Genomic DNA, 11,824 nt, shown 5'->3' with positions numbered 1-11,824 from the left:
TTCCCATTGGATGACTTAGGGGAATCCCCATGACCTGGCCATGATGTCATTAAGGATATAACAAGCAGTACTCCCTGCTTCACCTTGCCTTTCCACTGTAGCATGAATTGCTACAGGAGGTGTACAGTTGCTTTGTATTTTACGTAACCTAGGCAACAGTCCTTTAACTTGCTGGATGAGTAACAGACTGTTTGTGATCACTGAATACATTTGGATACTCAGAAAGATCAGTTGTTTGTGTATCCAGTGGTCTTATATTACCTGCAGAGGGAAGACACGGATTAATCATTTTCTTCAAGGAAGAGGATAACTTCTAAGACGTGCTCTTTCAAATGCATTGACCCTCAGCCTGCCGTTAAACAGCAGAGGAAGCAACAGAGCGAGCTCAGTCACTGTCTGAGCTCAAAGGACCACTGCCAGGTGCACTGGATGGACTGACACACACATGAATCGCTCCTGAAGTGATCGCAATGTGACATGGAGTAGGTTGAGTTTTAGGGCATTGATCAATCTATCCCAGGAAAATCCAACCACACCACCCTGGGAATCTTGCTTATGACCAGTGCCAATCACTCAAAAGGCTTTCAGGTTTGTTATTCCAACAAAGCAGGAGACATTCAACAACGACACTTTAACAATTGTAACACTAATTAAAAGGGCCAATAATAACCATACACACATATACACCAAAACACAAATTCACCGGCGGAGAGATGGGTTAGAAGGGGAAAGGAAAATTCCAAGAAGAGTTAATCCATCTGTGTGTCACACACACACACACACACACACACACACACACACACACACACACACACACACACACACAGTGAAGGTCTGAGCCGGGAGTGCACAAATCAACATGGCACACAGGAAGGAGAATACCACCACCTGAAAAACCCAGACACCACAACTTTAGTCTCTCAATGATAATTATATTAAAGAAATACAATCAGTTGGGCCACACACCCAACCAAACAAAACAGAACACATTTACTATGGTTGATCAAATGCTAAACTGGGACACTGTGTTGTGCAGGTTACCCATGCTAACTTTTGCTAACTGTAAGCTGATAACAAGTTACATAGTCCCTCTCCTGTTCTTCTCTCCTCATGATCCAATGTTGCTTTTTAGCTTTTTCCCTTGTGTACAGAGATTATGGACTGTAGACAATGAAATCATCAAATTCTTTGCAAATTTACATTGAGAGATATTATTCTTCAAATTGTTGCATTATTTGCCAGCGCAGTCTGCCACAAAGTGGTGAACCCCTCCCCATGTTTAATTCAGAAAGACTCAACCTCTCTAAGATGGGATTGATCGGATGGGTAGGATTTTTATACCCAATCATGTCACTAACCTTATTAATTGTGAGATGGACGGCAATTGCCAAGTGATTCAGAATGCACTGCAACACAGACCTGAATGGACCAAACAGGAATAGACGAGACATCCATTTTGCTACATCGAGTAAGAGGCCTTTGTCTAGGCAGGGACAGTTAATGCTAGTGTGTTAATGTAAGTTTGCATTGTAAGTTTCATTTTTCCATTACATTTAGGCTTATATAAGCCTACCATAATAAAAATAAAGAGACTGCTGAGTCTTGTTGTTTATACCTCAATCATTGTACTTGCTGCTTGTTTCTGTGAGCTTACCATGTTGTATCGATTGTGCCATCTGGATTCATTGTGTTTTGTGTTAGTTTTCTGTCACAGTAGTAAAGCCAGTGAGCTGCACTTAAGCTGACAGACTCTGAGTTGAGCTCTCCCAAAAAATTTAAAAAGATTGAAAAAAAAAAGTAGCATCTCCTCTTGAGGACATTCTCAAGAATCTGTATCCTCAGCTCTGGTCACAAGCATTCTTTCCGTCTGCTCTGTCTTGGGCTGGAAAACACTACAGAGAGGCCCAATGAATCACCAGTTCTACACTCCCTACCACTGAGGCTGGCCAGCGCAAGTGATGTCTACACAGTACTGCAGTATCAACATCTTACCCCTGTCAAAGGCTGTTAGCCCTCCTCTCCCCTGTTAGCTGTTACAGTTACTCTCCATTCCAGGAGCAGCAGGCTCAGGAACAGCTTTTTACCTTCAGCTGTCACCTTGCTAAACTCTGCATCATCGTTTGGACAACCTGCATGGTCAGTACATCATTGCACGTTAACGCTTTTCATAGCCAACTAAGAGCCTTTCTCTTGCTGTCTGGGGGATTTTCACCTATTCTTTTTTGCAAAAGGCTTCTAGCTCTGTGAGATTATTGGGCATCTGGTTTGGTTGAGGTGGTCCATTGTGGACTTTGAGGTGCGTTTAGGATCACTATCCAGTTATTGATGCAATCCTCATTATTTCCAGCTTTTGTTACAGATGGTGTGGTGTTTGCGTCCACATCTTGGGTCAAAGTCTGCCCCCTTCCAGTGAAACTTGTCCTGCGTCACTGGCTTCAAAACAAGACCAAAGCATGGTCGATCCACCCATGTCTACCAGATGAGAGGTTCTCTTCATGAAATTATGCACCCTTTTCATAAGTCCACAGGCCTTGTTTCCCAAATGCACCAAGCCTGCTTAGATGTTTCTTTGAAAACATCTGATGCTGAGTTTTGTGGGGTCACAGGAATGGTTTTCTTCTGATGACTCTTCCATGAACATCATTCTTGTGCAGGTATCACTGCGCAGTAGAAAAGAACAGGGCTCAAATCTCTAGGGCTGGGCACATTTTTGTGCCCCCGCAAAAAAAAAAAAGAAAATTTCCAAGATTGGTTCATTTTCTACTCTTTATACAGGACAGCAATTTTCACCTTCTGTATTCCTCTGCACTTCACTGCCTTTCGCACTGGTTACATACTAAACTGCATTTCATTGTCAAAGTACCTTCAACCCAAACTAATGATTTAATGTTCTGTTAACATTAGTGCCACATCCTAATTAGACCCAGTGATTGAATGTAGAATTTCAAAAAGCCCCTTCCCACCAGAACAATGCTGGTGACAGTATTCCACACAGCTCAGAACATTTTGTAGACAATGCAAGAAAAGTTACATTGATAGCTTATTTGTTAATCTTTTTTTATTTATTTAAAAAGAAGCAACAAAAAAGTAAATAACAGTGTGGTGGTTACTATTCAGATGGACTCAAACAGCCTCAAACACATATTGTATCAAGGAAAACACGGGGCTTCAGGCCACCTGGCAGCACTGTTGAAGCCAGTGCGAATCTGGGCTCAGGATCTGGTCCCATCAGGCCACCTTTTTCTTCAGTTCCAGCAGTGATTAACGCTTAAAGATGTTTTCCCAAAAGCATCAGACTGGATCAAAGCCAAATAAGGGAAGATAGTTGTTGCATCACAAATGCCACAACGCATCTACCACACAACATAGGTCCAGTAGAGTTTCAGGTTTGTAGCAGCCAACTTCTGGTTTTGGTAAGGATCAACTTACCAAAGGTGTGCTGACTGCATGTGTGCAGGGTCTCTTGCAGTGTCCAAAATCCATACTACATACCAGTTTTAAGCAAGTTTTTGTCACACGTACTGAATCATTTCCTATTGGAATAACACACGTCAATACTTTGATATTGTGTACTACTTATAGAATACCATGACAATTAGTATGTAGTGGGGCACAGGGACAGTTTCTACAGCTATTCCCCACGGTCACTCTTACGGCACTATTGGGGTGCTGTGCATTAACAAACATTCTGTTGCCACAACACTAATGGTGACGTCTGAGACAAACTAGAACAGATGAATTCTGCTAAACCAGTCAATTTGGACTGATCATTTTTCCTGAATACCCCAGATGGCTTTCTCTTGGTCTCCTCTTATGGTCTCATGATCTACTTTTGTTCAAAAACTCTTCAATTAGAACACAGCTTCTCCGTTTACTTCATATTTATTGCGATTAATATTTTCATTTGGGGTGGGGGGGCATTGCTCATTCTTAGCTTTAACAACTCTGTAATATAGGTAAAGTAGGAAACTAGAAGGTAACAGCAGGAGTGTCACTGCTCACAGCTCAAGCAGCCCCACTTGTCCAGCCAAAACAAAACAAAAAAAAAACACACACCCAGATTTCGATTTTGCTGTCACTGCACTGACTAACTTACTAGTCTAAGACCATGGTGTGTACTGTGCATTATTTGACCAATTTCACTGTGCAACTCAAGCTCCAGGATGCCGCTGTGATAACTTTACAGAGTATGACCTTGTGTGCCTCAGAGTCTTGATAAGTCTGCAAGCTAACCTCCCTGGTTTATACATTCGTCCTTTTTTTGTTTGTTTTCAGTCTGAAGAGGGCTTGTTTGGTGTTTTTCTAGTCAGTTACATATTGGTTTCTATGAACTGGTGGAGGAAGCAGGGTTTCTCAAGTAGACAGAAATCCAAAGACACATGTACTTAAAGCTTCAGTACGATCACAAATAAGGGGAGACCAGTAGCTGGGTCACGTAATGACCATACAGAAGGTGAATGAACAGTAATACTATGCAGACATGTCAGCAGGGCTATTGTGTTGATGTCTACAATGGATCTCGCACATGCAAAGGACAAGAACCCATAAGCAACACCCAAGAAGACGTTAGACACAAACACCAGGCATATGTCAAACACACATTTTGTTGAGTGACTACAGCACAGTAAATCACAGCAATGCATTTTGACCCCAAGGATGTGGAAACTTTTTAAATACTGTTGTTTGAACAAGAATATCACAAAAAAAGTCTTAAAATGTTGCTGCAGGGAAGAATTAAACAATTGTACAGACTCCCAGTCAAACAATATAATCTGTCCTGTACTAAAGACAAACTAAGACAGGGAGAGTGAGAAGGGACTTCTAACGCATTCTGTACTCTGACGTCTTAGACATCTCACACAGCTGACCCTTGAAGTCGATGTCTATGGTGAAGTCCAGGTCTCTCTGCAAACCAGCAAACAGCAACAAGTCAGACAAGATGCACATAGCAACTAAATCCAGCGATAAAACAACAAAAGAATACATTCTTTAAAATCAAATTACAGCAAGTAGGAAAGAACCTTAGCTTACATTGTTCTTAACATTTGGCTTCATGCTGATTGTACCGAAGATCTCCTCACTCGTCTTGACTGTAAGGTAATCATCCAGGTAGAACACAGTCTGCTTCCAGTGGGTGTAGGGAGACTCTGGACCTGACAGAAATAAAGTGTGCATGAATATAGTTTGCAGCTGAGACAATTCCTAGTGGTCCTCATTCAAACCAATTCACATGATAACCCTGAAAACTCATCATTAAACCTGAAGTTACCTCCTTACCCCTAATCCTGCACAGATACAGCACAGTACATGATACTGATGCAGAACACAGGGGAATGAAACTGGATTGGGGGTGATTGAGGGGTACATTGGTCTGTAAGGTATAGGTCTCGCCAGCCAAAAGGGCAGTTCTGGGAGCTGACTGACTGGTCTCAGTTCCACTTATAAACAAGGTGAGAAAGAGGTGGGGATCACATAGTAAGTTAGCATAGACTAAAAGACATGTGTTACATGAGTAAGGCATGAACCCACCACTGATGGCCTTCGAGGCCTGCTCACATAATCTGTAATTGCAGAATGTAACCAACATTCGTAACTTCTAATTTTGAAAGAGCAAGAGACAATGGGAAAAAATAAACGTCCAGTTTCAGGCAGTCTCTTCCTTTGGATCAAATAAACTAGAAATCTGTGTCAATGGATGATGGCTGTTACTGCCATTTTCTTCTGTTGAGTTTTATGGTGCCTAGCATACATACGCAAAGCATTACTGCCATCTGCTGGATTGTAACAGTGCAATCTATTTGCCATGCTCACCCAAAGTATTCCATTCCATAACCCAGACCCAATTCAGCTGCTGCCTGATATGCAAAGTCAACTAAACAAATAACCTGAAACTTGAACTGCGTATTATGTGCACCCCTGTATATAAGGCTATATCTACTACAACCTTCCTTGTGGCTGCTTGCGAAATTGAGCAATCCCAGTAGAACACCCCTTAATCATTATTTGCATGATCCTGCCTTAAATGCAAATAAGGAGAGGGAAACACGTGATGTTTAGAGAGCCCTGACCATCCAATTGGTAAAGAACAGATTTAATTATAGGAACCTATGGAAAACAAAATGAAAAATTTTGAATGTGAAGGCTATTTAACAGTATACTTCCCATAACCATGTAAGCTACTAACAAGATCCTAACAACCTGACAGGATTTGCTGCTGGTAGAGGGAAGAGGGTTAGTCTGTGCATCAAAGTTTGAGATATGCTGTTGTTTAAGCTAAATCATACAGTTAGCTGAAGAATCAAGGGTTGCTTCTCAAAAAAATGTTCCATACCATTTGACAATTATTAATTCTATTATCTGAACTTTTAACAATAATGTCATTTATTAGAGGTTAACACTGACACTGTATCAGTGCATCCCTATTTTTCATGAAGATGATCACAACTTGGTTATACAGATCTTATCCAGTTACTTGAATAATATACAGACTAAATCTCAATCATCAAGGTTATTGACAGCCAAGCACAATGACCAATGTAGACAGAATAATGATCTATGAAGGGGTCAAATCATTGCTGACCACTTGTCAATCTGGCTCTGTAAAGACAGCAGGTCAGTCTGTGTGTGGGCATGTGTGAGAGATATCAGACTGACTGGTGGAGAAGCCGGTCCTCTTGTGACAGCGAGTGAACTCGATGTTGAAGTAAGTGACCAGAGCATGGATGTAGTCATTCCTCTTCACCTGCAGGCAGAACGGTGAGGTGAAGGTCAGATCCTCCAACTTCACTGTGTAGATGTCCACCTCCTAAACAAAAACACCCACAAGATGGGACCAAAGATGTTCAATTTCAGAATTTTTATTTCAGAAAAAACAACCAGTCAACATCTCTGTAGAAGGAGACAGATACACCCCATCCCAGTGTCATTCAACAAGCATAACATCAAACAAATAATCTATCCACCCACCTTAATGAGACATGCGCTGCTGACCAGCTGCTTGGGGTCCACAACATCAACCAAGGGTTCCTTAATAGCCACCTCCTTGATGCACGACATATCAAAACCATACACGTTTTCCCACCCTGACAGAGACATACAAAGAGAGACAGACCGACCAGTTTCACTTGACTGAAAACAAGGTGGATGAAAGCCAGTAGTGTTTAGGTTTCCATTCCTAAGAATAGCCATTCGACTGATCATCACGTTTTTTTTGCCTCCCATACCGATTGCCAATCATCCATGAGCCATGATGGCCCACACAAATGGTTGTTCTGTTATAGCAGCATAATCCAGGTTGACTGCTTTCTTGTGTATTGGGATCTCTAGCAGACGGCAGCATTAACCTAGGCCTTAACCTAACCTATATATGTTTTACTGTGGAGAATGAAGAAAAGAACCACAAAAAGCAAAAAGTCAGTCCCATTCAGAGGTGTACTGCCATTTGTTCCATGCACCTAATACAGTTAAATTGTGACCTTGTTTCAAAGGTTATTTAACCAATGTTCCTATAGTGGCATGTTTATGTACATTATTCAACTATAATTGATCGCACAATCAAATATTAAACCGACTTCATAGATTGATCATGCTGACAATATTATGTTGCAGTCAGACAAACATCTAACTTGGCAGTAGGGCTGTCAACTAACATTTTGTATATTAACAGTACTGCACGACAGTCACTAAACCATGATCCTTTGGCCAGCAATTACTGTTTTGTTTTACCCGTGGAAAACTTTTAAATATTTAAGTCTCTCCTGTCATAATCCGCCTTCCCTCGCGCTTCTTTCCTGTAAATTGGTGAATTTAGAGTTTATTCCAATGAGACTAGAGCTTGTGATGATCACTGGAACAGAAACAATGAGGTTTTGTTGAATTTTATTTTGATTTTGTTTTAGTAGCGTTTGAATGAAGCATGTTTTAGGATGGTATAATTAATGTTTTTGTGAATAGAGTCTGCTGGCTTTGGCAAGAGTGATTTAACAGCCGTTCCTGGCTAAACTAAACAGATCTTACTCGCGAACAAGAAGGTACTTCTTTAGGGATCTTTACCATAGGAAAGTATGGACCATAATTAAATATGTGACTGGGGTTCCAGGACACTTGTGTATGTATATATTAGTGCTATTAGGAAAACAGAGTATCTATGGAGTACCTCTAATCTTACTGAAACTCATGGGAAAGCTGGGTGGCCACTGATTCGCTTATCACTGATAGATCCCACTCCAGCCGTGATCAGCGACTACCAAGCATTAATCTGAACTCCTGATGACACATTTTACTGAACACTGTCCAGTAGTGATTGCCGACTGACCTGACTGATCCTGGCGTGCCTAATTCGTATGCTTAAGTTGAGTCAGGTGACCACTACTCACAGTGGATTTTGTAGTCCTTGTATTGTCTGTCTTCAATGGCAGTGACATAAAGAGTTGCCCTGTCTGGGAAAATGAGTCCATCTGGCTTCTGTCAGTGGGCAGGAGGGGGAAAAAAAAAACACAAAAATAAATAAGACAGGCAGGTGATGACAAACCACCCAGCCTGTACAACAGCAACAACAGCCATTGAATAGCCAAAAACTCAGAACCAACTGCAACAATAAATATTTTGATCCACTTCAAGTTACTGACTAGCTTCCTCTACTTATCAACATCGGGCTCATGGTACTGTAGTATCTCAAGCCATTCAATAAGCTTAACTGAATTATTTCAGCTCAGTTTTTACAGAAACAAAAGCTGAAATCATCCAAATTAATGGCCATTGCTATGTTAAATAGTATATTTGTCTCACTCTCTTATGGCTCTAATGTTTTCACTTTCAAGAACATTGGGAGATTAGAAGAAAACCCAAAAAGGGTTCACCTCACAACATATACACATACGTACCAGCCATTTGTCCCGAGCATAAATGACAGTATTGAGCATGGACTCATAGAAGAGGCAGTAGCCCATCCACTCTGATATGATGATATCTACTCCCTCCACAGGCAGCTCCACCTCTTCCACCTTTCCCTTGATGATGGTAACAACTGGAGATACAAGAGGTCAGAAGGTACAATCACAGATTTCACTCCCTGAGTCTCATGTGCGCCCAGAAAAATTCAAAAATTGATAAATTCTAAATGTCACCACATAATTTACTTTACTTACCATCATCCAGCTTGTTGGCCTTGACAATTTTCACAGCATAGTCCGAGATGCTGCTGCATTCTATCTATTAAGACAAGGACAAAGAACATTTGACATTCACATGTTGCCAATTTACACTGCCCCTATTAAGAAGCCATTACCACTGGTCAAAGCCTACCAACTAGTGATGAAATTATTCACTCTAGACAATACAGGAAACAAATTGATAAGTACACAGTACAGCCCAAAACTTACCCCTATAACCTTCTTGGCCCCTGCTTTGGCAGCAAACATGCAGAGGATGCCTGTCCCACTGCCCACGTCCAGCACCACCTTGTCTTTAAACAGATGCTTGTTGTGGAACATGGAATTGCGGTAAGTCAGAGTGCGAACCTCATCTTTCAGCATCTCCTATGGTGGCAATAAAAAGTAGAAGGATTAAGACCAAGTGATCAATCCATCCATTTTCTATGCCACTTATCCCTTTCGGGGTCACGGGGGGGCTGGAGCCTATATCAGCTGTCAACGGGGGGGGAGGCGGGGTACACCCTGGACCAGTCGCCAGCCGATCGCAGGGCAACATATATACACAAACAACCATTCACGCTCACACTCACACCTAGGTGCAATTTAGAGTCACCAATTAACCTAATGAGCATGTTTTTGGTCTGTGGGAGGAAGCCGGAGTGCCTGGAGAGAACCCACACACGCACAAGCACTACCTGCTGCTCCACCGTGCAGCCCAAAGACCTAGTGATAACAAAGAGATATAGTTAGACATGACTGCAGTTTGTTTTAAAGAAATTACCTCATGGATGCCAAAGTGGGCGTATGAGTCAAAGTAGTAGTCCTTTGATGTCATATCCTCAGCTGCAGGCTTGGCTGAGCTCTCCCCCTGAGAAACCTCAACAAAGACACACGCAATTAAACACCAAAGCTTGGACTTGGTTTCTATGTTGAGTTTAAAAATCTTATCAAAATGTAAAACTGTGCGTCAGATGTGGTGTAAAGAATTGTACACTCAACTCAAATGCAGCAAACATCAGCTCTCCCCACATCATGAAAGCAACACACAGCTTTGGCTTATGTAGAGGGCATGGGCAGAATACTAATAACTACTAAAATTGTGCTTTATAAATAAATGGATATGGGTCTAATGATGCCAGGGTATGACTATATCTTGATATAAAATCCATGACACAATATTTATAGCGATACTTAAACATTACTCGAAAGCCTTTTATTAACTATTTAGTTTGTATAGCATATTCATTCATGTCTCCGCTGTTTTCCAATGCCTTCACGACTCAACAGTGTAATTCGTTGACAGTTTATAATTCTGAAACCTTTCAGTTTCAGAACGAGTGGAAAAAAGGGTCAGCCACATAACTTGTAGTTTTTAAACAACGTAAAAACCGCCAATATTCACATCAACTTCTCCTTGACACACAAGTATTTACGAGCACATCGGAAAAGACAAATGCACACTAATCAATAAGAACGTTATTTTTTTATGTTGCCGAAGCATAAATACCTGCCTTATATACAAAGTTTTACTCTGCTGGGACTGTTTCCACTGCCCGGATGTTCAGTGAATGGGGCCAGTCTCCCCGCAATACAAAGGATGGGAGCACATGGCTGATAGTACCGTGTGGCGCGTCTTAGCTTTTCTCGGGGTCTGCTATATACGATTTCTAAAAACACAACGAGTCAAGCAAAGGTCTCAAAATTAAGCTTAATCATCAGGCCTTTACCGTCAGTAGAACCAACTGCCGGATCAACTGATGGCGTTACCTAGAAGATGCTACCCTTTAACACGCTTTGCTATCTTACTAGTCTACCAATATTGACGTTAAATCGTAAGGTATCGAAGACAACACATTTTATGTGGAACATAGTAACACCAGTGGGAGCACGAGGAAGCACCCAGGCCTGAAGTAGCAGACTAGCTAATTAACTAGCTCGGAAGCTAACACGTTAGTCCCCATGCGGTCCCACAGGCTCGTGAGTCACAGCCGGCTGGATGTCGCGCTACGTTTCTGCAGGCTCTTTAAAACTTCAAACATTGCACATCAACTTAAATGGCCAAATACGTAATGGTTCAAGTGTTTGAATCTAATCTTAGCTCTATCCAACATTCGACGCAAAATCGTTGAGAGGCAACCACAGATCCATCACACAAGAAACGTTAACTAACGTTGGCTTGATTAATATGGATGCACTATTATCTGGTACTTGTAATGACAAAACTCCAAATGTTAAAACTGTAATAGTTTGCGACGTCTTTCTGTGAATGATGAAAATATGCGTGTGTGTTTTTCAAAGGTTCATTGTGAGTTTCTTCTATTCCTAACAGGAAGACCTTACCTCCATCCTCTCTGCTGGCGCCGCCATTTCGATCTCCTGCATGACTCATGGATGTAAGCTTGAAAGACTCTTTCCTGACTCCGCCCACGACATCCAGCTTTTCGTTGTGATTGGACCTGGATATAGCACCGCCCATATTTTAATGTTGCGCTATGTCATTTTCGACAAGCTTTGATTTGCGAGTTGGAAATACGAAAAACAAATCTTTCTTTTTTCTCGACTTGGGAGACTGACAGGAAAGACCAGATGTTGGAGATAAACTCCCAATAACGAGGAAAAAATAAATAAATAAATAAATAAATAAATAAATAAATAAATAAAAACATTGTATC

General features: G+C 41.3%; 1 protein-coding gene across 2 annotated transcripts; it reads right to left on the bottom strand.

The window, feature by feature from the left end:
* Positions 1–3,770: 3,770 nt before the first annotated feature.
* prmt1 (protein arginine methyltransferase 1) lies at positions 3,771–11,564 on the bottom strand. Of its 2 annotated transcripts, none has more exons than XM_070980470.1 (10): positions 11,493–11,564; positions 9,934–10,029; positions 9,381–9,536; positions 9,147–9,210; positions 8,883–9,025; positions 8,376–8,463; positions 6,967–7,082; positions 6,655–6,805; positions 5,032–5,153; positions 3,771–4,905 (listed from the first exon to the last, which is right to left on the bottom strand). In XM_070980470.1, exons 1-10 carry the CDS (start codon positions 11,532–11,534, stop codon positions 4,822–4,824), a joined length of 1,062 nt encoding a protein of 353 aa, XP_070836571.1. In that variant the 5' UTR covers positions 11,535–11,564; the 3' UTR covers positions 3,771–4,821. The 2 variants fall into 2 exon arrangements, with proteins under 2 accessions (XP_070836571.1, XP_070836572.1); XM_070980471.1 differs by having other exon boundaries at positions 9,934–10,020; positions 11,493–11,558.
* Between the last annotated feature and the right edge of the window lie 260 nt (positions 11,565–11,824).

Source organism: Chaetodon trifascialis, chromosome 15 (genome assembly GCF_039877785.1).
Source record: "Chaetodon trifascialis isolate fChaTrf1 chromosome 15, fChaTrf1.hap1, whole genome shotgun sequence".
NCBI classification, from domain to species: domain Eukaryota; kingdom Metazoa; phylum Chordata; class Actinopteri; order Chaetodontiformes; family Chaetodontidae; genus Chaetodon; species Chaetodon trifascialis.
Note: the sequence above shows the minus strand (reverse complement) of the source record. Positions and strands in the feature narration are given on the sequence as shown.